The sequence below is a fragment of the Alternaria burnsii genome (genome assembly GCF_013036055.1).
Source record: "Alternaria burnsii strain CBS107.38 chromosome Unknown 725, whole genome shotgun sequence".
NCBI lineage: Eukaryota > Fungi > Ascomycota > Dothideomycetes > Pleosporales > Pleosporaceae > Alternaria > Alternaria burnsii.
This window is the reverse complement of record NW_024066123.1, coordinates 41,441-66,846: the sequence shown is the minus strand read 5'-3', so window position 1 is coordinate 66,846 and position 25,406 is coordinate 41,441. Positions and strand designations below refer to the sequence as shown.

Genomic DNA, 25,406 nt, shown 5'->3' with positions numbered 1-25,406 from the left:
ACCGCAATTACTCGTGTCGGGTAGTCTCGATCTCTGCACAAAGCCCATTGCAGTGATCGAAGTCGCAACAGGTGTCATGTCCAAGGCCAGATGAGGTGGTATACGGGCGGATCACTTTGCCAGTACCGCGCCATTGGGTTCCTGTGCGACGTGGCTTGTTTTCCACGGAAAAGAAGGCATTGAATGTAGCTTCCGAGTCCATTCGAGCGTTGCGTTGCAGATCCCACTTCGCGAGTTCCAAGTGGCAGTTCGCAAGCGTCACCTCGTGGTCGGCCTGCGAAGCGGACCGTGAAGAGATATCTATGCGCCTCTTCCTACGCTCTTCCTCTTGGTTTTGTGTCAAGTTTCCCTTATTGCTGTTTGCGGGTCGTTGGAAGTTGCAGTCGCACGAGTTGCGGTAGTCTTGGGCCTCTTTCGCCTGGAACGCGGTGGCAGCTGCTTCTTCGTCTGCTACCTCATGGCTCATAGCGCTTCCGTACCGTGTACGCCGCCTCATATCTATGGCTGAGAGTTCTTCATCTCGGTGTTGTTGGATCGCGGCAGCAAATTTTCGTTGGCGCTTTTCTTCAGTTGCCTTGGCTGCAGTTGCGGCTTCTTCAGTCCTATGCTGTCCCCGCTTCTCCTTGAGTAGGGATTCGAGTTTGGCTACTCGAACTGAATTCCCTGCGATGATCCTTTCCAAGGTATCATTTGTCTCCACGTAGATGTCAGGCTGACGAATAGGACGCACGTAATGTGCTGTGCCACTGGGGTTGAACCAGCTGGTGGTGGTAGAGACGCATTCGGTTGGTTGATTGTAGGGATTTGTCATTCCGTCGACTGTTCTATCGTGTCGGTTCAGAGTTGCTGTTAGGGTTATGTGAAGAGAAAAACGAACACATCGTGAGGGAAGATTCCAACCATTTTTATCTACCCGAAGGCTTAGCATGTCGCTCTCCAACTATGGTTCACTGTACTGGTGGTGACTGAACTGTGGTTCACAACACAAATTCGCTACGCAAAAACCTTGGGTCAACTAGCCTATCACCCATATTTCACATCCACAAGTCTAATGAAAGTACTTCCAAGTCACCCCACGAGTACCAGCCCAACCTTGATCCAATGCTTTCACAACGCTCTCATCCAATGGCCCCTTCTCAAAGTCAACGAGATTCATCTCCAGCTGCTTTTTACTGCTAGCTCCAATGATGACCTTGTCCCCATAGTCCTTCTTAAGTTGACTATGATGCATCATCCACCTCAGCGCGGTTTCGCTCTCTGTTTGGCCATTAGGAAGCTCGGTACGCAACCCCTCGATGGCTGTGAAGAACTCGTCATTCCAATAACGCGCGCGGTACATCTTTCCTTGCATACGGTTTGGATCAAAGCGACTGCCAGACTCGATTGTGCTATCCTGTGTATCGCGCTTGTAACGCGAAGTTAACCATCCGCCTGCTAGCGGATTGAACGCGTAGAAGGACATGTTGTATCTTCGCAAACAAGGGAGAAGTTCGTGTTCAATACTGCGGTGGAGAGCATTGTACACGCCTTGGTATACACTGGGCAATTGGTATCCGTTTGCTTTGCAAATTTCACAGAGTGCAGCCACTGTTGATGGGAAAGTATCAGCAATGTGCCTGCGTAGGGAATCACAAGAGAAGAATATGTAACATACCTTCCCAAGACATGAAGTTACTCACGCCCCATCTCTTGAATTTCCCCTCTCTGAGCAGGTAGTTGACGGCTTTGGCCGTCTCCTCAAGTGGTACTGTACGATCAGGTGCATGGAGATACCACAGATCTACCTGCTTTCCTCCAAGAGCAGTCAGACTCTCTTCTAAGCTCTTGCGCATATCCTCTAATCTGGAGTGTGTTTGAGGACGACCAAAAAGACCCGGGACATTAGGGAAGAACTTTGTGTCCATTGTCAGGCCTCTTTTCTGCCAGTCTAGCTTCTGGAGGTACTCTTCTGATGAACCATCCTAGTGGCGTTAGCGAATAGGGCTAAGAGGGTGCGTGTGCTTACTCCATAGAAACGACTGGTATCGACTTCGCTATGGCCGTAAGACTGGAAAGTATCTAGGATAGCCGCGCAGTCATCCAGACTTGAAGTACGGACTTGTTCTTCGCCTTCGCGGCCAAAGGTCATACAGCCGAAGACGACGTCGAGGGGCGTTTTGGAAGACATATTGGGTGAGAACGGTAACGGGCTTGTTTCTGGTATCAAGTCTTATATATAAGATGTTGTCAAGGTGGAGTACTTATACTTCCAGCAACGACATCATGCTTACCTTTTATGTGGAGATGTGGAGTTCGGTGGACACTGATCTGCAGGGACTTGGCGGAGTTTGACAACGGAGTTTGGAGTTAACGGTTCGTGGTCAGCCGGGCGTTACTCGTAAGATATGTATTCTCCAGATATCTAAGTTGGGCTAGTACATGCACAGAAGAACCAATTACATATCTGTAGTGCGCATTAAAGATTATGTTCGGTGTAACTGCGTCGTCCCTATGTATACCTCCGAGACTTCATTCGTCGTCCTCAGCCTTCTCCACTCGCAGCCTATCGCTTTCCACTGTCAGAAGGGAAACCGTACTTGATCGGCGCATCCTGTATGTTGTTCTCTTTCCTCCATTGTAGTCTGTCAATATCGCTTACACCTGGACCACGGTAGACGCTACCGTAAAGACCACTTGCCCAGTCCTTGCCCGGTCCCTCCTTCGTCTTCTTTGTCGCCTTTCGGCTATACCACTTTCCGTATGCCAATAGGTAGTATAGCCTGAAGCTCAAGAAAGCAAACTTGTCGCGCTCGAGATCAGCAGGGTACTGCGCACCCAGATCAACAGCCGCAGCAATTCCGCTCATAACCGCAACCTCATGGGCGTTGATGAGTGTCCATGCCGCTGCAAACCGAGTGTGCTTTCGGCCCTGTAGAAGCCACATCCATGGGACGACGAAAACGTAATGCGTCCAGGAATGGCACAGCTGGTGCCACCAATCCTTGCGAATGATTTTGTCCTTGTTGATCTCGTCGATACTCCAGAGATGGCCGTCTCGTTCCTTATTCAAGTAAATAGTCTGGAAGATGTGCTTGTCAAAGGGAACCTCCGGTGGAAACTGACTCTGGTAATTTGTGCAATCAAAGCACATTTCAAGTTTTGATCGATCCTGGGGGTACATTTTGATGTAGTACATCGGCTTGAAGGATTTCTCGGCCATAGTGTTACGCGCAGTTTGATCGATGTCAGAGAGCTTCGTGACGGCCTTGTCTGGGTCGTAAAAGTTCTCATAGTGCTTATGCATATAGTCACTGTCCCAATGGGTGACGGTGATGTCGTCAGAGAACTTGGCGGAACCGAGGACCTTCTTCTCGCGGAAGGAGGCAGTGGGTTCTAGGATACGTTTTGCTGTGTCGGCGAGCACGCAGAGAATCAATTCGTCAAAGTGCTCTTCCTTCTCTTGCGCGTTTGAATCGGCGTTATGGTCATTGTCGTAAGGCACGTTGGCACTATTAGGGTTATGCGCATCAGGCATTGGGGTGCGCTTGATCAGCCTTACGGTGACGCCAGTCTTGTCTCGCTTCATTACCCGTGTAATTTCTGTTGATAGTCTGACGTTGACGCCACGCTTAAGCAGATCCTGTCGCCAGCGCTCGTAGAATTCGCTGAACTTGGGAAAAACCACCATGGGCGGCAAGTTGCTAGCAACGCTATGCTTGTCTCCTGGATACCACATTCCGTATGTTGGACTAGTAACCAGCCTTTCGAGAATGATGCTAGGTACGTTTGGTGTCTCATTTCCGGTTCCCAGGAAAAGCGCGATCATGGGCATGGCGACAGTGTTGGTGAACTCTTCGGAAAACCAGAACATTTTAAAAAGAATCTTGATGGGGATTAACGCGAAGAAAAGCTCGAACCATCGAACAATCTTGAGCATGGTGTGAAACTTCTTGATCTCCTTCTGATGGCGCGCAAGAAGCTCGGTCGGGAAGACATTAGTCCAGAAGATATCGTCCTTGCCAAAGGAGACTTGAAGGTTCACGGGATCAGCATGATGGCCTTGTCTCGCAAACATTGTCATGGTGTGATGGAAAATGTAGCTTCCACCTTGAACACCTTGGTTCAGCCAGTCAGCTCCATGGCGCTCCTTATCGACTCCAATAGAAAACGCCTGACCCCCACAGTAATCTACTGCGTCGATGAGGGTAACGTCAAATTTGTCGGGATGTTCAGAAAGGTGGTGAGCGGCTGACATTCCTGCTTCGAATTAGAAACCATAGATCTCGAAAGACGCGTTCAACGTACCAGCGGCGCCGGCTCCCACAACAAGCACCTTCTTCTTTCCATTTCTGTTGTTGCCGCCTGCCATATTCGTAGTTGGTAGAATAGGCTCTGTATCGTGTGAGTGTGGCATCGAAACGAGATCTCAGCACTTATGCGACATGCTGCGACCATGCGAGCTACCGCCGACCTGTATTTGTCTGCAGCTGTAACGACACCAACTGTGAACAAATGCGTCATGAAATCCCAAAGAGGTTTGGGCCGATCTTGACTGGCTGCGGCTATCGGACGATCGTGCATCGCCAAGCGCTAGTTCAACACAAACACCACGCTAGGTGATGATGTCATCCACGCTTCAAGGACACTTTATGACGGCAAGATAAATGTTTTCATACAATTTACTTGGACTTCAACGCGTGATATCGCGTCTAAAGGGTGTGCATCCCCTTTAGCGCCCTGTCCGTCCAATCATCTATAACGTCACCCGTCGGATCGCCCGCGTTCTCAGAACGTGTTGGAGGATCCATGATAGGGAATGTCACCGGATGCGTCGCTTGGCCCAGGTCGAAGAAATCTAAACCTAGATCTGCTGTCGCATCCGTGTACCAATCGCCTCCTATGTCAAGCATGCCGACTTGGTCGTTGCTTTCCTCATGTGCCATATCCACAACAGATTCTAGAGACGCATCGGCTGGTGCGTCTTGTATCGTTGGTGAACCACTGTTTTGGGTGACACCGGTTATCCCTGCGAACTGCAGCGCAATTTGACCCAAGGTTTTGTATGTGGATGGGAGCTTTTGCTGCATTCCACGGACCTGCTCGAGGACGGTGCACACCGTCGCTTTGCGCTCGATGTCTCTGGGTGAATCTGTTTGACCTTTGGGTCGAGCGAGGAAGTCTGCGCATACTATTAAGACGGCATGGAATACAAAGAAAAAGTCTAACCATGAGTAGCCCATGATCTCGAAGATACCAAGATCTATCCCAATTGTGATGCACTGGAGACTCTTGTGCACCGAGTCAACACAGTCTTCCGCAAGTATTAGAGTCGATGGCCAATCCTCAGAAGCCGGTAACGCTTTGTTCTCTAGAAAGCAGACGTTGCTCTCGACCTTTTGTATGAGAAAGTCTCGGGAGATGACACAGCGTGTATAATAGTAGTACATGTGCAGCAACAGAATCATTGCTTTCGAGTCTGTACCTCCTGGGGCTTGATCAAGGGACATATGTAGAGGGATGTTCGCGTAGAAATTGTCGCATTCGCGGAGTAGGGTCATGGCAACAGCCAGCGTCGGCGATCGCTCTTCGGACGAGGTCTTGTCGAAGTATGCACGTTGTCGGATACGGTACGACAAAGACACGAGGTCGGAGCAGAGGTTCATGAAAACTGCGGTGATGCGCGTTTGCTCGAGCATTGGTGCGTCGGGAACCTTCATCGCTACCTCTCTGTCGTCAATCCCCGTAGGACGACCCAATATACCACACAGTATCTTCTCAAATATGTAAATGGACCACCAGACTTGCCGGCGCACGTTGCATTCGATGGGTTCAAATTGTAGATTCGAGCTATCGCGATGCATTCCCATGGTGATTGCCTAGCATCAAGCGTTAGCAGAGGACCGGAAGCGTGTGCAGCAAGTAACATACCATGCGTGCAGCAAGACCAATCAGTAACCACGAACTGCTCTTTTGTCCAACGTTGTGATGGTGCATGTTGAGAAGGACAAGTGCCTGAACGTTGTCCAATTGCGTCGCCGTCAAAAGTACACGGAAGTAGGTTTTGGCGAAAACAACAAGCTTGTGGCGGAGCGCTTGCATTTGGTCGACATCATTTGCTCTTGATTGCTGGCAACCGAAAGACAGGACCAAAGCCAGTGAAATTAGCCATCCCATGTCCTTACATTCGTCAATGAAGTCGCCCTTTCGCGAGTATGTAGTTTCCAGTCGCATCTGAAACACGGTTCTATTGAACAGGGGAAAGTACATATGAATCTGATCAAAATAGACCGCTACTAAAGCGTCAGTGATGTGTTTTGGGGGAATCAAATCACCAATTGTATCTAGACGTGAAGTACTATCTTGAAGTTGCGACGGATCATTCGATGCCTCCATCTCAGTTCTGGATCTCTTCCGACTTCCATGGCTCGAGTTGGGACGCTGGCTCGATGTGGGTATAGCAAATTCGTCTTCCGAAGGATTTGTGCTGCTGCGTTTCAGCGCTGATCCTGATCGACTTGAGGGATTTGATGTGAATGACCGGAGTCCAGGAAAGTCTGCACCAGAGACGACCTTCCAGCGGGACGCAAGTGCTCGTATAGTCGTTGCAAGCCGAAAGCTACTGGAAGGACCGAAATAATGCGAGACGCCTCGATTTGTGCGAATGACCTCTTCTGCCTGGGAAGATACTTGTTGGGTTACGGAAGCAGGCTGGCGTAGGCGCTCTTTGCTTGTAGACAAGGAAGATGTGCGGTGAGCAGTGTGCAGGGGATATGTAGTAGTGTGTGGGTCCAAGTATGGGGACTGAGCAATGGGTGATGTTTGCAAAGACTGATGCTGCTGCTGCTGCTTTTGTTGCTGTTCTGAAGAAGAAGCCTGTCTGTCGCTACTGCTATTGTTGAAGATATCTGCAGGTGTATAGTCGTCGCTCGCTGGCATTGCTATGTTGCTTGCCGTGGCGATCTTGAACAGGGTCTCTGTGTCCTGAACATTCTCATCCGGAAAAAGCCCTTTGACTAGCGACTCAAGAGCTCTGTAGCGCAGGCTGAGCGTCTCCACACTCCCATACACTCTCTGTTTACGTGGTAGCTTGGATTCACAAACCACGCCATTTGCCTTGCAGTCCGCACAAGGCACGTCGGCATTCTCGCGAATGCACCGTGCCCGTCGAATTTTGCAGCGGTCGCAGCTCACGAGCGCACGCTTTCGAGATGACCCTGACTTGGCGGGTCGTTCGGCCATTGCTTTCGAAGTCGTTGCGAACAAGATCGGAAACTGTAGCGGACGTATTGACGCGCTGGAGAATGTGGAGTTCCGAGGATGCGAAGACCGATTCTGTCGCTTCCGCTGACTGAGACCGTGGCCTCGTCCCGTCATAACACCATCGGAGTTGCTTCCGTAGAGCAGCAGCCGCGCGTCATAATAAGGTTTACAGATCAGGACCGAACCGGAAGGACCTGTTTATGTGCTTATCAAAACATGAAAGTCTTGCGTACATTATTCGTTGCTCTGTTTTGTAGTGGCCTCATTCTACCTCGCTACACTAGTCCAAATATACCGGTATTCCGTATACCACAGCAGCAGCCCCATTCAAGTACCGCAAATAACAAGCCTTTCTCGCATCCCGCACCGCTTCATCTAATCCAACCCCCCTCTGCGAATTGCCTTCCAAATCCAGATGATCATCTGAAAGTTTCACAGACTTCTTTCCCTTCTTTGCGCTCTCCGCGGCCCTTGCACCCTCTACCTCGTCCACCAACTGCGCAACTCGACTCTTGCCCTTGCTCTTCTTTGCAGGAGTCTTCGTAGACGTCTTGGATGGCAACACGTCTTCTTGCGCCTCGGGCCACAATCCCCATAATTCACCTGCTTTAACGGCAAAGCGATCGCAGTCTTTGTCAGTGACGTCCCACAACATGCCAAGTACTGCTGGTGCGCCAGCGGTGAGATACGAAGCGAGCATACCCGAAGGTTCAAAAATTCCGTTCTCTGTAAGATGTACAGACGAGCAGCCAAAGAGGAGTGTGGTCGCGCAGCCTGGTTTTCGTTCTCCTTCATTCTGTTCGCCGGGATAGAGACGTCGCACTGATTTCGACTTGACATATTGCGCACCGCTGCCGTGACCGAAGTACAAAACTAGGTCTTTGTTTCGCAACGAATCTTCAAACTCCACTTCCGACGGTGGGCGATTGGCGATGTGATTCCAAAAACCTGTAAGTTCGTCTAGACGTGGCTTGATGGTTTTCGAGGTATGCGCCAAATCTCCCGACGGATTTAGCATGCTCGTACCTCCAGTGCTTGTAGAAATGTAATGGCCCGGAGCAGCATCCTGCTGGGTTGCTGAAGATCGTGCAGAAAGTATTCGCTCTCGAAGGGCGGCAAGTGAGGGTAGTCGCGAGATAGAAAGCTGTTCTAGGCAAGGCAGCGATTCCCATGGGAAGGCATGCAAGTTGTTGTCCAAAATAAGTATCGTATGGCGAGAGGTAACATCAAGTTTTTGTGACGCTGTGTGGTAGGCGCGTAATGCTTCATGCGTCTCCACGACCATGGCGTCAAAGTCGAGCTCGTCGTATGCATTACGCTCGCCGTTGAATTGGAGGATGTCCACCACAAAGTATATGAGGTCCATTAGCGCTTCATCAAGATCGAGGTCGTCATTAGTAGCGTCGCCCAGTCCAATAAACAACTCCAGCACTCGTGTATCCAGCACTGGTCGCTTTTGGTTACTCTTCTTCCTGCGAGATGGCAAGTGTTCGTTGAGTATATCCTCCAGTGATTTTCGGAATTGAGCAAGAAGAGCTGGCTGTCTTTCGTGTTGTGAGAAGATACCTTTGAAACCACCAAGCCAGATGTTTTCCATGTTGACAAGAAGTTCGCGAAGCCGGGTGTCGAGAGCTTCGCGTTCAGCCCACCACTGGTGTCTCGCTTCCCTAGAAGTCATGTCCTTGGCGGATCGAGTACTGAAGTCACTGAGCTCGACAATTTCATCAAAATCTCTCTTGCCATCCTCGAAAGAAAACTCTTCTTCGTCCATCTCGCGGGAAGCGTGACGGGCAAGTGGCAAACGTAATACGAACGGAGATAAACCACTCTCAAATCGGGTGATGAATAGCTCATCGCGTGCCTCACTAAGCGCCAGCGATACAGCAGACCACGTTTCTGGAATGATGTCAACATATTCTTCCTGGAAACTGGATACTGAGCTGAAGGCAAAATGCGACGAATCAGAAGTTGGCCATCTCAGACAATCATCGCGTGAGAGCTGCTCCTTCTCCGCCTCTGTCGACTCCTGCACAAGCCGCAAGGCATTTACTTTTGGAAGTTCGCTCATGTAAGCTGCGTATAATGGGTGGAGCGAGCCTGGCAGCTCTGTTCCTAAGACAGCCGACATCAACACAGTGACATGACCGAGCGCCATGGAGGTTTGACGGAACAGATGATTGGACCCATTAGTAGCACACAGGGAGTGTGCTTCGACGAGTCGCGCACGTGCATCACGAAGCGTGTCCATGAAGTCCACCTTAATTTGTTTCTTCGCCCGGCCACCTTTGGTAGCAATCGAAGTAGCCAGAGCACCCTTCTTGGCGGTTGCTGCGTCGAGACCAAAAGCAGGAAAGGCAATGGTCGACTCAGGGAGTGTGTTGACAGTAAAGTCTTCAGCAATCTGCTTCGCACTCTGTGCGAGTTTCGCTTTGAAGATAGCCCACATGTGCGACACTTCCTGGCTTAGTCCAGTTTGAAGCTGTTCCGCTTCACCAAGTATACTCAGAGCTTTTGCGAGATCATCGTGGAGGAGGTTCGCAAGGACAGCTCGGTCTCTCATGCTCGCTTGGAACACGAACAGCGCAGAGCACTCTTCGGTGAGACTAGTCGTCTCCAAAACAGTGGGCTTTCCTACTTGGCGTTTCGTTCTTGGAACAGGCTTTGCAGCTACTTCTGTGGCCTTGGCGCGAGCGTTAGCGGTAGACTTGGAAGCCGCTCTCGGTACAGCTTTCACTGCAGGTTTGCGACCTCTTGTGGCTGGTTTCTTGACATTCTCCGTGGCCTCTAGGGTCATAGATGAGACACGATTAGCAAGCGCATCGACGGAGGTAGAAAAAGTCTCCAGAGTCTTGATGTACGATGGCGAACTCAGGTCCTTAAGTAGTTTCTCCATGCAGTCGTACGACTGTATCTCCTGTTCATATTGACCGTTCCAGTGATGTATCCTGGCTACGGCCGAATGATAACCTGCCGTTGAGAGACACTTTCGGGAAAGATCGGGACTCAGAGACTTGAGAATGGTTTCGGCCTTGTCAGGTCTGCCACTCTGCGCCCAACAGTCAGCGCGCCAGCTGGCGTTGTCTGTGATCAAAGTCGCAGATTGTGTGGCTGCAGCCACCTTTTCAGCCTGTTCAGCAACATGGATTGCTTCATGTAATAGGCCTTGGTGGGCGAAGATCTGAGATTGCTGCATTAGTGCCCGATACAACGCAGGAACCAGGCACCAGAATTCAGGTCCATTGAGAGCATCATGTGTCACGGACATGACAAGAGGCGCCATGGATTCTGCATTCTCCGAGGGTGTCGTCCTTTTCGCACTGGCCCGTGATTCGAGCGCGGCCCATATGCGACGATTGATTGTAACGCACTGCCTCGCATGCCGAGCTGCTGTCTTGAATGACCCAGTAGCTGTGGCAAGAAGCGACTGCACATAAGCGGCAGCCGCCACTATCTTGTTAAATCGCAATCTGCCAGAAAGCGTAGTTGTAGGTTTTGCGAGATCCATGAACTGACGATCGTTGAGCGCAAGAGATTGAGCATCCGCCATCGTAGTCAGACTATATATTATTAGTGTGATGCTGTCAAGATGATATAGTTCGTTACATACCATTTTGTGGTGTTCCCGGTACTCACAAGATATTCAGCGTATGCCATATGCCATTGCAGCTTGGCTTCTACAGATGATGTCGGACGTTCGAGCAACGCTTCAGCCTTCGCCAAAGACAACCCTGCTTTGCCGGTATATCCAAGGTGAAGAAATTGCAGGCCGAGGGCACACAAAACGGCGATGCGCTCGGATGCATCAGAACCGTCTTGGAGCTCCAAAATTTTGACCAAAAGATGTAGGAGAGGCAACGCAAGATACTCTTCGCCTTTCGCGTTGAGATACTCAAGGCATGCTTGCAGATCTTGTAGCCAGGATTCGGTATTCTCGACACAATCTGTGAGCGCCTCCCACGAAGACATTGACCCAACGAGTGACTCCCACGTTGTGAAGCACTGCTGGAAGGTTGTTGTGGTAGAAGATGACTGTTCCATCGAAGCTTTGAGGTCGCGAAGCGCTTTAAGATGAACCTCGTATCGTCTTAATGCTTCATCTTTACTACTTACATTCTGTATCTCGTCGTCATCTGTGGCGTTAAGCGATGTCAGTTCTTCAGACAATATTTGCGGGTTTTGTTGATAAAGCTGAAGAAGTGTGATACAGAGTCGAAGACGTCGAACGGGATACACGCTTGGTACATAAAGCTGTTGCAATCGTTCCACCAGAATACGTATCGACTGGTCAAGACTAGAGTCCCACTGTCGGTTCTTGGTCAGAGTTCGTAAGTAAAAGCCAAGCTGCAACTCTAGGATGGCTCCCCTAGTTCCTGGTTCTAGCTCGTCATCGTCATAGAAGGCGAGTTCGTCTAAATTCTGAAGACCAGACGTGACGAAGGAGTGATGAAGTGTCTTCATTACGCGAACGAGGGCACCGAATGGCCCCTCGCTTTCGAACACATTGTGCAAGGAGGATGTTGACGTCTTCTCGGAGAGCTGCTGCAACATATTGACAGTGAGGTGGCTTTGAATGCATTGCCGAAAAGCGTTGCGAGAGCTTTCGGTACGGTTCAGATCCTCTAAGGCCTCTCCCCAGTTTTCCAGCTTCATTGAGAGGAGTCCACTTTCTCTCTCAGGTGACGAACGAGATTGCACAAGGTCGATTGAGCGTTCCATGGCTACAACAAGGGCTTCGGGATTGCAATGCGCTTTTCGCAACTGCAGATACAAAGACCAGTACGCATTTGATAGCTTGACCATATACGTGCCCACAAGAGAGATGTTCTCTTCTCTAGGAAGTGTGCCTTGTCCGATCTCTTCTTCGAATCGACGTATGATGTGTGAGCATTCTTGGAGGATAGTATCCAGTTCTTTCCATTGATCTTGAGTCTTTGTCGTTCTCTTGCAACATGCCATCAGAGAGTCGACCGTACTCTTGGCATATTTCCATGCTAGAAGTACTCGCTCCTGTTTTCGGGTTTGCGATTTTGCGTCTGTTTCACCTGACGATGTAGCCCCGAGAAATCTGGCAAAGAAACGTACACTGGCTGCAATGATGGGTACAGCATGCTGTTCGGTAGGATTGCTCTCAGAACTAGCTGTGGTTTTTGACATGCTTGTGACTAGTAACCGTGTCGCAGCGCGTCGCAGTGCATTCACTTCAGCAAACAAAGTTTCCAAATCAGACACTGAACCACCTAGAGCGCCATCCAAGATCTGAAGTGCGGTAGTAATGGTCTCGTCCAAATCCGGTTTCTTCTCGCCTTTCACATGAGCCTCAAGATTGATTGTGGCAACGCGTATCGCACGTGTTGTTTGCTTTGCTGCGGACGAATTGGAGTCCGCAGTGTCTTTTGAGGAGCCCAGCCATCGAAGGGCCTGGTCAGACAGGCCCGCAGCTTGAGCAAGAGAGGACAGGGTCTTGTTGGCTGCTGCTTGCGGAGCAGACTCGCCCGGGAACCCAGCCAAATCAATGTACAATGTCTCAGCGAGTTTGTACTTCTTACTTGGGTTGAGTAGTGATCTGCGGGCGAAAGCAACTACGCATTTGGTGAATGGTTCTGAAAGCTCTCTATCCGCACTGCCTTGGTGCTTGACCAGACTCCACCATTTCTTTCGAACGCTGAACGCCAGGTGCTGTAACAGAAGTACGGTCTCGGCAGATGGTTGTAGATTGTTCGCATCTTCGGATGTCGATATACTTGGACATAGGGAGAGCACAGTCTGCGCCAACGACTCCAGTTGTCTTGCCGCCTTGGCCTGGCCGTTCGGGGTCTTGGCAGTGTGAAAGAGTAGGTTCGCAGGTGATGAAGGGTTGGTCAACTTGAGATATGCCCAAGTGGCTTCAACAGTCCGAGGCCTCCTCAGCTTTGCAATAATGCGCAAAGTATACATCTGGAAGTTTGCTACTAGCGGGATAGCAGGGCTCTTCGGGTCGATTGCCGCGAAGTCGAGAAGGAACGCAAGGCTCTCTTTCTCTGCAAGTCCCTGCTGGTGCAGGCCAGACTTGACCTCGTCTTTGCCCGCATCCTGCCCGAGATATCTTTCCAGCTTCTTCTTCAACCCTCTTAATTCCTTGACTGCCATATTGTCTAAGCCAAGTGCGACGAGCTTTCCGATAAGCACGAGCACACCATTCTCGTACTGTAGTTCTTGCGAGTCCTTGCCCAAGACCTTCTGTGCCTCTGGCGTCCCCAAGTACGCAAACGCGGTTCTTGCGCATTCAGCTGTTGCGAGCAGGCCAGGGTCGGGACCTGGGGCGAGGAAGGAAGAATAAGAAGACGACCGCCGAGGGACGCGTTTTTGGGGCGAGTTGTTGATTTGCGAGACGGATCGTTCCCTGAGAGGCTTTTGTGATGCCGAGGAGCTCGTTGTCTGACCGAGTCGCGGTCGTGCAGGCTTGCGCGCATCTTCGGCGGCGGTTGGCTTCGACTTGGTAGGGGGACGGGCGGCAGTCGCGTGCGGTGGATTCTTCAGCGCATCTGCAAGCGTCTGGAGGGTCGTGTTGGCAACCTCAGTCGCTAGTATGTACTTCTCCTTGGGCCCAAGGTTCGAGTTCTTCTGCTTCCCCATATCCGCTGACGCTGCACCTGTGGCTGTCGCGCCTCTCCTCCGTGCGGCGGGCACAGCTTTTGCTCTGACATTCTCCTTTTGTGGCGCATCTTCCGCTTTTCTTGACAGCAAGTCCTGGAGCGCAGTCGCTGTGGCGTTTGTGCATGTTGAGATTGACCGTAAATCGGCCTTAATTCGATCGGTGCGTGTGCGCGTCGTCTCGTCTTTTGTTGCCATTTTCGTAGGGCCGGGATGGTTGTTCGCATGCATGACGTTTCATACAGTCCGTGGATTATACATTACTAAGAAGACAGGCGCGCTGGTAGGTATGATGTCGTTCAATGCGGTCGCAGTTGGGCTCAAAGGCCGCGGCCAAACAGCTTCAAAACACGCTACCGCATGCGGTTAGCGTTGGTCTATATCCAGCCCTACCCATGAGAAGGCGCCACCGACCGTTGAGCCATTCGATGATACTTACTACAACTACAAAACTTGTTCAGTCTTCGCTATTTGCACCACAACTGCATGATGCCCAGGTGCTGTTTGTTTAGGTGCTCTAACAAACATGCGATATACAACACGAAGCTCAACAGAAATATGTTTTTCATACAATCCGCCACAGGCTCTGCGTAGGATGGCATAAGCATAACATTCTGGCAGCGTGACAAAGTGCATTTGACAGGTACAAATTGTTGTTCATATGCTGTTCCGGCGTAAAGAGCAGCGGGTTCAGGAGCCTTGGGGAAAAGACTTCCAACAGCGACCCTCAGGCGGTAATATGTGCATGTATCAGTAACATATCGCGGTGATGCTCCAATGAGTGGCTCAAGCTTCCGTTCCACCTCCAGACACACACTGCAAGCACAAATCTTACTGAACCTAGATCACTGTCCTCATACTTACGTTGGACATCATGCATTGGCTACAGACTACTGTGACAACGTCAAACATTTCACACCGATGTCCTGTACATTTCCACAGCGTCGGTAGTAGTAAACATCTGACCAGTGGGATCTGGGCGAGAAAGGACTATATGCATTGAATCGCATGATCTACCTCGCGTGCGCGGATATTCGTTTAGACGACGCCACCACAGTGCAGATTGTGCGCCGCAACACTACAGCAGACCTGATTGAAGCTTACTTCAACTATATCGCTGAAGATCCGGGCATGGCTGAATCAGAGGGTACCTGTAGTTGCAAGCTGTTTCCTATGTAACGTTCTGAGCCCAAGCTGACCCTCTGCGAGCTCTATGCCGACCTTGCGAATTACGTGGGAACTGTGAGCAAGGGCGATTGCTACACGAACGATTTCTCCGCAATTGGAGTGCAGCAAGATCCTAAAAAGTGAGTTATTGGCGATGGACACGTTGTGACTGATACTGAGAGTGCGTCTGGATGCGAGTAGCAGGATAGTCGTATCTAAAATCGTCTGGGCCTGATATTCACACCTATAGTGTAGAACAAGAAGAACATATAGCCAATACAGCTCGGCCAACTACCAACTGTCTCATTATCGCATGATATTAAAATAATGGCGTTAGTTGCGGTCACCGGACAGTGATGAGGAGCGCCACTGATGAGAAACTCTTGACTACATCCGGGATATCGAGGTAATAGAGAACGATCGCGTCTGAAGCTAGACTCGCGGGTCGTGTGTATACTCCCATACGGTTTCAAACAAGTAGCCACCGCTCAAATTTTCTCGCTTCCATGCTCCGAATCTCGATCGTGGCCCAGACGGAATGTGGAGGACCAGGAAAAACACCAACAGATGTCCTTCACAATGGTCTCATATTTGGAGGTGCATGACGGCTATAAGCAGGCCATTTGGCGCTATGCCAGATCTTGGTTCACAGCCGTTGTATCTAGAGCTGTCGCAAAGGTCGTTGGGGCGGCTTGCAGATACGAATGAATCTTGGATGAGAGATTGGCTGACCGGCTAATATTGTGCCACCCTGTTGGTCACTGGAGGTACTTCGGCCTCGCCAATCGTTGCTGAGTCAAACCTACGACAAGGCGGACAAGTCACTTCGTTGTGTCGAGTGCCTTCGCTCTCGATTAGTTGATGGCTTGATGCGGTCAGCTGTTCCGCTCGCGTATCGAAGCCGCAGGCTAATTCGGTCATAGGAACAGACAAAACGCGACTGCCTTAAGTGGCGTCAGTATAGCCGCGATCTGGTAACGGTTCGTGCTTGGGAAGTGACAGGCGGGACGCGTTGCAGACATCCAAGTTTCGCGCATCGCTTATGACATACCAGGTCCAAGGAGGGAGACGGCCACGCTGTTGCTCGGCTTGCGGGGTAAACTCAGGGTACCTCGTGCGTGTACCTTATGGGTTCCCTTGGTCTCGACCTCAATTATATTAAATTACTACCGGCCCTACGGGTCATCTGGTTCCAGCGCCAGATACAGAGCGGAGCTCGGTTGTGCCTTCAGGTACGGCCCTTACCTTCATGCAATCCTTGGTATGGGGGAAGCCAAGTCTGGGGTACTATCGACTGACCATGCTACTGCAGACCAGGTTTGCAGATGGCGAACCTCAAACCGGACCTCAGGTGCGCTGCATGATAACCCGAGGACCTGTCCACCAATATAATCCCTGTCGTCTTTGCCATTTATACGTCTTGGTAGTGGAAGCGGAATACGGAACCTGTATACGCAACGATGACGGTGCTACTTCTGCACATGGACATCGGTGTCATGCGCACCGAGGGCGTTCTATGCAGGAACGCCGTTTCACCAATGCAAAACAATTGCACGTGGCGAGAGAAGAGTAGGAGGAGTTACTGGTCCACCATCTTCCAGCAATAGGTGGTTTGGCGGCGCAGCGTTGCATCATGATCAGAAGCTTCTGGAACACACCAAGACGGTTCATGTACCAGTTCCCATCTTATCATAACCAACAATTACAGAGCATTGGCGTGTTGTGGCACCGATTCGAAGATGGGCGATTAGACATGCGAACGCACACTCAACGCTTCGACCATCTCAGCCATGGAGCCTGGTTTTCGGGATGGCGCAAGTTTCTGACATTTCTCCCGTCGTCCGTGTTGGATCAGTCACGGCAGTTCTAGTACTCTGGTGGTGGCGGCAGCCAGTATCCGCGCGACTCATGGACTTAGACAACTGGTTTGAATAATGGTGTGTCAAATGTACCCACCGGGCAGCGCGAGGGGAGATATGTCAGTTCGGGCCGCGCAACGTCCAGGGGTGGACTTTTCTCCAACAATCAACCCCTTAGCTAGTAGCCGCTAAGAGCGTAAGTGGTTAGTGGTCATCCGTCTAGCGTCGCATCCTCCACAGTCGCCTAATTGTACAAGACCCTCCCCCGCAACTGTCCGCGGCAAAAAGAAGACGCCAATGTTGGGTTGACGCAGCTGAGGTTGGACGACTCGTCGAAAAGGAATCCGGACCGAACAAGCTGCGGCGTAGTCTGTAGAGGCGAACGCCTCATCAAAGACCAACCATGGCGTTCAAGGAACAAATTGCGCAAGATTTACGAACGCACATCAGCACGGCGAGACCACGGCTGGCAACGCGGTTAGGCACCGTGAATGGCTGTCGCTGCTGGCCCCTGTGCAGGCATTGCTGGCCCTGATGACCATTCGGAGGCACGACAGGGGCGTGCTCCACGTGGTGGCGGGCTGTTGTTCTTTTCCGTCCTGTACCGCTTGAAACTCACACGCGACAGCATTCCCATGTCCCCAAAGTTTACTCTTCCTGCCGACAGGGAGCGCCCAGCCTGTCTACGTTGAAGCAGTGGAGCTCACCCAGGAGGGCTGAGTACAACCCGCTTCTCGAGTCTTTTCCCCGTATCAGACGAGTACCTCCACTCAATATTGAGCATCCGCTCGGTTGGTAATACGCTGGCTGATAGACAGGGGACGGGTATATTGGCACATGCCGAACTTTACACTCGTTAACCCTGCAACTGTAGCGTGCTGGAAAGCTTAGGCGATCGTCTAGGACCCGTCCACGCCGTCCAACATGCCGCGTCTGGTGGACCTGCATATCCGCCTGGCCTGACACAGAAATCAGTTGGACGATCTCCTTCCTTTCAAGTGTTCTACCCATATCAGGCGTGCTACTCCACCCCAGCTAGTTCTGGCATCTATTGCCATTATTTCCTATATCCTTTGCGCATACCCCAACCTGTGGATCACTTTTGCGGAGAATACCTCTAGTGTTGATCACTCTTTTGTGTATACAACAAGCTAAACTCCAAATCACCAGTTATCTCCGACCCGATTGATCAATCAACACACGAGAGTTGCATAGTGGCTCCCTGACTGCAAATCGGCAGACTGTGGAACCGCGACCGGACCTCCAGAGGGCACGAGAGCGAGACGGTTTCGTCGCGAACAGATTCGACCCCCCCCTTCGCTATACCAACCATGGTACCTTGATGCGTTGAGAGCACAAGTACTTCCGCACATCCTATCGGGCCGCTTGATACTCGGTTTCGACCCTCCATTACAACTATGGCGCCCTTCGACATGACCGATATAACCTCTGTTCTACTTGAACGCTCTCTCGAAAAACGATACTTTGACGCTCCGCACAGTATGGACCCGCTCACCCCCCTCTATAGGGCGGGGCTAATTCCACTCGCTATTTGCGCCACAATGAGCTTAATATCAGTCACGGCCTTACTGGGATTCATTACACAGCGGATGATTTCGTGGCGAAGACACTACAGGCAATACGTCGGATACAACCAATATGTTATTCTCATTTACAACCTCTTAATCGCCGACCTACAACAGTCTGTCGCATTCTCTATATCGTTCCACTGGCTCCGAATCAATAAGATCGTAGCACCGACCGGCGCATGCTTCCTCCAAGCGTGGTTTTTACAGATTGGGTCAGTATTCTCACGCACAAGATATGTGAAACATGCACTAACTCTCGATGCTATCGTCTAGAGATGTCGCAAGTGGCTTCTTCGTTCTCGCAATTGCGATACATACTTGGTTGGGCGTGGTCAAAGGATACAAAATGCCGTACAGGTGGTTTGTGGTATCAATCCTCTCGATTTGGCTCTTCTCGTTGATCCTTACGTTACTTGGACCGGCTATGTACCAGGAGCGATATTTCGCTCGCGCTGCAGCATGGGTATGCTCTCTTCCACTAACAAACAATACGGAGCTGACTTCAGCCAGTGTTGGGTTTCAAGAGAATACCAAAATGAAAGACTTTGGTTACATTACCTCTGGATCTTCATCGTCGAGTTCGGCACGATCATCATCTACGCGCATGTCTTCTTCCACCTACGCGGCCGCATTCGAAGCATCATCGCAAACGACACTAGCAAGCTCACACGCGCGACGAAATTCATGGTCATGTACCCCTTTGTATACGTCGTACTCACGTTGCCCATAGCAGTGGGTCGCATGGTAGCGATGACCGGTACCGAACCACCAGACCTCTTCTTCATTGTCGCTGGGTGTCTTCTCACATCATGCGGATGGATCGACGCGCTTTTATACGCCCTGACAAGGCGGGTCTTGGTATCCGGAGATTTGAGTACAGGGAATTACAACAGAACTGTCACCGCAACGCTCACCAATGCGGCACGCCCAGGCGACGACGACCATTACGGCCTACAATCCATGAGTGGCAAAGAAGCCCTGACATCGACTACTGCACGTACCGTCACCATAGTAGGCGGCAGCAATCGACTATCGCGAATAGTCGATCACCGCCGTGGGCGCAGTCATACATTGCGGTCACGGCATGAAGACACGCTACACGAAGATGAAAGTCCTACCCGAACGGGATCAGCAGACTCGATCCTCAAGAACACGGTTTCAGGACATGGCATAAACATTATCACGGAGACAAGTGTGCAGGTGGAGACGGCTGAGGACAAGGTGTTTGAGGCAGGACGACCACGGTCGAAAGACTGGAGTGACGACTATAGCCGAGGATCATGATGATTCAGGCATGGAGCATACCTTTCCTACACGAACTTTGATGAAGACATCACTTCCAAAATTATTATTGTATGCTACTACTGTTTTTCCCTCAGCAAAGCGTAGGCGTTGGAATGGCGCTCATTTCTTTCTCCTTTGTTCTTCAAGCACTGCCTGTTGTACCAAACTGTCTACCAAGAGGTAGCATCGAGATACCCGAACCAAGTAAGCAACAACCAATATCAAGACATACATGCATCTACTTCTGTCCCTTTGATCAACCACACCATGGACCAAGAGTCAGGCCACATGGAGATATCCGAATGAAAACAAATGTCCAACGTAAATTTATTCACTTTGACCCCGTTGTGTTGGAGAACCCTTTAGCCATTTTCTTTTCTGCTCTTCGCGGCTCCTTTCACATGTCAGTGTCGTCCGCGCGGCTCTTCGGGGAAGTGGTTGTGGTGCCGCCCAGATATTCTATATTTTCTTTGCTCGGCTATCGTACCAACTGGACTGGCTACATAACAAGGGTTATGTGAGACCGATGGAATGAAACTGGATCGTCCTTCGGGTCGGGTACTGTACCAGGCTATCGAGCGCACACCCAGACACCAAGCCGCCATATCAATTCGTGCAAGTGCAACTATTGGAATCTCCTCACACCATTTTGTCTTTCCAGCTCAACATGATGGCAAGTTCCAGGCGAAAGGATCTACAAACATGATAATAAGCAGAGGCCAACAGCGAGGTAAGTTCCGAAGAGCATGATGTGCAAAAATAGCAACGAGCGTGGAGATATCATGGAAAAGGCGTAAGTCTAGTGTCATTGGATCTATTTGCTGTTTGTACAGGGTATCGTATGTTGATCGAGTATGGTACAATCATGCTCAATTCGGCGTGTCTATTGTACAGTGTCGTCTCTTAGATAACTGAAGTGGCGTGACGTTGGCATAGGTTTTGTTAAACTATGTTATCATCATATCCACGAACATTGGGGAGGTGGAGGCAAAGTATCTTATTCAGCGTGGGTTCCGACGTGAGCGCATCGTTCCTCTGGTAGGAAGCCGGATGCGAGATCTCAGCGTTTCCAGGGCTTCAGTTGGCGATGCATGATCCAAATCGAAGGCAACAGGGACGTCGTCGTAGTCATGCTGCGCATCTGGCACATTTTCCTTCCCCAATGGGTAATCAGGGGAGTGCTGCGCGTCGTGTTCCTGAACTTCCGTACCGTATCGACGAGCTGCGCGCCTAGATTGGGGACGTCCGGTACTCTGAACCCGAGCAAGCTTCTGTTCGAGAAGCCATGCCTTGCGCTTGTATCTCAAGAGCATTTCCTGTTGCGCGAGCGCCTTTTCCTTTGCCTCTATATCCGCAGCTGTTGTGTCATACTCGCTACGAAAACTCGCTTCGGTTGGTCCGCGTGTCCGATGCTTGTTTGCGTTGGTGTCATGGTGAGGGGAGAACCGAGAATGCCTGTCTTGACGCGGCAGTGTACTCTGAATGCGCAAAGTCTGCCGCAAGAGTTCTTGTTGTAGTTGTATGAGCTCCCGCTCTCTCTGTGCCAATTGAGCTTCTCGAAGCTCCACGTCACGCTCTTGGGGTGGTGCTTGTCGGGGAGGCTTCGGTTTGTGTACTTTGGAAGGCAGAGGTGGACCCGCCGGAGACTGTACATCTAGCGAGTGAAGGGGCCTCGCTGGTGCCTTTGGAGGCAGTCCCGCGGCTTCACGAGGTCTTTTGGCCTCGGGGTTTCGCGCCTGCTTCTCCTCCGCTAACAGGGGCTTTTTTATCTGCGGTTTAGGCGACAGGTGTAGACCATTCCCCAAGCGAACGTTGGGTTGCAAGATGCCATCGATCAGCGTACCCCGAAACGTCTCTAGAGCCTCGCTATTCCGCAACCTGTCCCATTTATCCAACAAGGGGGCGTCGTTGAAGCTTGCGGAGATGGGGCGGCTTTTGGTGGAGTCGAGAGTCAATTCAACGTCTTCGAAGGGCTGGTCGACGACTGATACTCTTTGGTTGTCCTGGGCGTTGCGGGCCGTGATGCGGAATGTGTTTTTCAGTTTCCAGTTCCTGCTGATACTGCCGTTAGCATGTAGACAAAAATGGTGGGCAATCTGGCTTACTCGATTATGACGAGGCGCGTCCTATGCGGGTCTTGTTTGCGAATTGCCTGCATCTTGGGTGTAGGCCCACTTACAAAATGCGCGACTATCTTCATATGCGCTTCGAAGGCATCGTGAGGAAGCCATTCCTGAGGATGTATAAAGACGGACCCATCCTCAAAGTATGCATATCCGGAGGGGTCCTTTCGTTTGCTGGGGGCGTACAGGCTCCCCAAATTCACAGAGTTATACAGGGAAGGTACAGACTTCCAAGGCCGAATGCTGTACAGGCTCCCCAGATTGACGAAATTACGGAGTACCGGTCGACGAGACATGGCTGCTGCCAAGGGTGCCGCGGTCCTAAGCCTAACCTTGTGTTCTACAGTATGTTTGGCGAATGACAAGTACTCTCTTTGCGGCGGCGGCGAATCGTGATGCGTTCAGGGTATGCAGGCGACACGGCCATGGCAACTTGTTAGACTCCGCGGGTAGGGTAGGATAGGGCTAGGGCTATCGAAAAGCGACGAAGCGCATAGCAGGCGACCGCGTCCGCACGTAAAATTATGCAGCTAGACAAGACCATCAGCTTCGCTATGCAGACTGCCTGCCTCGGCGCAGAAGCGGACGCTGGCATATGACAGACATGGCAGAGACGTACCTCGTGGTTGCTGCAACACTGGTGTGGTGGCTTGGAAGGATTCACGATGCAGCACCCAGATTATTGCGCACGAGCCCGTTTGAGTCGGGTGTACCGATCCGCCACTACCCCTTCGTTGATCGACATGTATCTTAATTGCACCTCACGTTGAGTTTTTACCTCGTCATACCCCCCCTTCTCCGGGCAATCGACATGGTTCAAATTTTGCTGTACTCGTCAAATTTCTCCTTACTTGCAGCCGCATCTTCCTACATTCCCGTCCATCACACTCACCACTACAAATGCACAACTGGATACCTCACAACACAAATCGACGAAGAACAACCCAGTCTTTTGTAATCTTCTGATCAAGCATGTGCATGGCATGTTTCAGCCTGGCTGCCATCTAATACTTTACCCAAAAACCATGCCGTTGCGGTCAAAATAGTGACAGCCTGATGACATATCGCATCGTCAACCCACCAACGCCAAATAATTTTCCCGCCTCGAGTTCCACCTCAGAAATCAAAAGTAGCGCAAGCCATCATCATGGCTGTTTGTCCATGGGCGAACATGGTCCTGGAACCCCGGCCCACTCTATCGGGCGAGCCAGTCGCTGCATCTGCAAGGCAAGTGGTGCCAGATGACACGGTCCGATCGGGTATGTTTGCCGGGCTTTTATATGACGATCCATGATCCATCTCGCCGTGCGAGAATACGGTTGACCAGTTCCTCTCGCCCGCCATCTAGTACAAGCCTCGTGTTCACGCCGCGTCCTGCTTCTCAACTATGCTATCTATCGCCATCGACCGAGTGGAAGGAGTAGTTGGTGTCGGCGGTGCCTTTGCTTCAGCCTTGACGGGAGTAATTTGAGGCTGCGGCTGTGGCAGGGACTGTAGTTGCCCCGCGGGCATACTCTGAGTCGGCGACAAGGACATGGAAACGTCGTCCTCGGTAGGTTCATTCTCTTCTCCGATTATCTCGTCTACTTCTCGCAGCCAGTTGGCTTTGAGGACCTCCATGGGAGGATCCAGGTCGCCAGGTTTCCCACCGCGTCGAGCCTCTGCTGCAGTCATCTTCCTCTCCCCGCGTTTGTGAGGGTGAAAGTGCATGCGTCGGAGGTGGCTTGCGGCATTGTAGCATTCGTTGTACCTCTTCCCAGTCTGGCACGCCTTACAGTTGGCCAGGAATGACTTGTCGGGTGAAGTGTCGATGGTCACCCAGACTTTACGTGCTTTTTTGTGGACGCGGTTGGTATGACGTCGCAGCTCATGCTCACTGCGGAAGCCATCGGGATAGTCCGAGCAGACGGGGCACTTTAGTCGCAATACTCTGCGTGATGGAGGTTTGGAGCCCGCTTCGAATGTCGGTGAAGTGTTAGGCGTAGTCTCAACGCTTGGTGCTGTCACAATGGTTTCCCTCGGGGCTGGAGCTGGCTCTATTGGTTCGCTAGCTTTGGTATCCGTGACGGTAGGGGTATTGGTCGGCGCATCTTCTTTCATCCTGGCTCTGGTTCTTGTTGGAGGCATAAACCTGACGGTACTTGATAATGTTCAGATAGGATCCGGCCAGGCTGGAATACTGTTGTTCTGTGCGATTCTGTCCCGCGGTCCGATACAGTCGAACGTTGGGGAGGCTCGCTTGGTGGGGCGAGTATTATCGCTCTAGCGGCAGCTAAATCCGACAGGTTTAGAGAATGGCAAGTGGAATCCTGGGGTGCTAGGGACGTGTGATGTGTTTCCAAGTCGATCAGGGAAGCGCGGGGGGCCAGGCAGCAAGATATCCCGATTTTCGCTGGGCCCAGTGGAGTGCGCACGAGGCTGGAATGGCGCAGTCAGCCTCGTTTCCCATCATGAGTGGGCGAGCCTTGAGCTGCAAGCCACGCTATAAACGGCAAGCTGGCGAGCTGGGTGCTTATTGGATCTGCTGCCTCAGGCTGAACGACTTCTGCTGAGTGTCATGGCGAATCAAGTGATGGAACCCTGTGAAGCTGGGCCAGATAATCAAAAGGAACGAAGGATGCCGCCAAAACCCTGCTCGGATCATTCCGCCTCGCGACGAACTGCAAGTCCAAGAGCGCGGAGGGTGTCGGGCTTGCTAGGGGGAGCGAGCTGTCGTGGTTCATGGCTGGATCATGCTTTTCCTATTTAGAAGTTCCGGTCGCGACCGAATCTCGCACCACCGAACCTAGACATTGACAATTCACATGGCATTATCACCCGACATCAGTACATCCCTTCTAGATGCTTCTGGCAAGATGGCATCAGCATCTACCGCCCTTTGCTCTCGTCTTTTTCCTTGTTCAGCCTTGCTCCGGCCAAGTACCGGAAGACGCCTTTTTGGCTGGCCCAAGCGGAGCCGAGGTTTTGGGCGAATCAGCGACCGAAGGAATTTGCTTGCTTTACGAGGAGTCGCCGATTCAACGACCCAATTGGTGCTTCGTCAAGCCTCGATTCCAGCTGTAGAGGCATCGTCTGCACCTAGGAAGCACGACGTCTCCGTCATTCTCGACCGGCTGCAGCCTTCTTCAACTGGCTCATGTTGGTCTTGCGCTCTCCGTCTTGCACGTCTGAGCAGGTGGGGCGCAATCCGACTGTACGAAGGCATTGATCCTTCGCCTTGCTCAAGTCAGACTAGGTTGCCAGCTTCGATATGCGGTATATGGGCACTACACGTAAGATCGGTCCACACCTGGTCTGAGGCTGACGTCCAACAGCCACGAAACTTTATCCACCGTCTGGCATGCGAGGACCCTACCGCGGGCATGGTACCCATCTTGGCTGCCATCAGAGCATTGACCGCGAAACATCGGACATGCTTTGTTGAACCAATGCCAATTGCGATATGCCTTGCCTTGAGGCATGCCATGGAGATGATTTCTGTTTGATTCGCTTCTGACGTTGTTCCGATGCGACTC

General features: G+C 51.4%; 4 protein-coding genes across 4 annotated transcripts; 1 reads left to right on the top strand and 3 right to left on the bottom strand.

The window, feature by feature from the left end:
• Positions 1-7: 7 nt before the first annotated feature.
• Positions 8-14,067, bottom strand: GT037_009634 (uncharacterized protein; the record flags this gene model as incomplete). The annotated part of the gene is made up of 10 exons (XM_038934681.1): positions 8-824; positions 1,062-1,587; positions 1,655-1,961; positions 2,006-2,189; positions 2,577-4,236; positions 4,285-4,371; positions 4,745-5,855; positions 5,908-7,369; positions 7,521-10,796; positions 10,847-14,067. 10 exons carry the CDS (start codon positions 14,065-14,067, stop codon positions 8-10), a joined length of 12,651 nt encoding a protein of 4,216 aa, XP_038782482.1.
• Positions 14,068-18,313: 4,246 nt separating this feature from the next.
• GT037_009633 (g protein-coupled receptor) lies at positions 18,314-19,768 on the top strand (the record flags this gene model as incomplete). The annotated part of the gene is made up of 4 exons (XM_038934680.1): positions 18,314-18,395; positions 18,474-18,696; positions 18,758-18,947; positions 18,995-19,768. The coding sequence occupies 4 exons, from the start codon at positions 18,314-18,316 to the stop codon at positions 19,766-19,768; spliced, it is 1,269 nt and encodes a 422-aa protein (XP_038782481.1).
• Positions 19,769-20,769: 1,001 nt separating this feature from the next.
• GT037_009632 (uncharacterized protein) lies at positions 20,770-22,187 on the bottom strand (the record flags this gene model as incomplete). The annotated part of the gene is made up of 2 exons (XM_038934679.1): positions 20,770-21,823; positions 21,874-22,187. 2 exons carry the CDS (start codon positions 22,185-22,187, stop codon positions 20,770-20,772), a joined length of 1,368 nt encoding a protein of 455 aa, XP_038782480.1.
• A 1,066-nt stretch (positions 22,188-23,253) lies between these two features.
• On the bottom strand, positions 23,254-23,991 carry GT037_009631 (uncharacterized protein; the record flags this gene model as incomplete). The annotated part of the gene is made up of 1 exon (XM_038934678.1): positions 23,254-23,991. One exon carries the CDS (start codon positions 23,989-23,991, stop codon positions 23,254-23,256), a length of 738 nt encoding a protein of 245 aa, XP_038782479.1.
• Between the last annotated feature and the right edge of the window lie 1,415 nt (positions 23,992-25,406).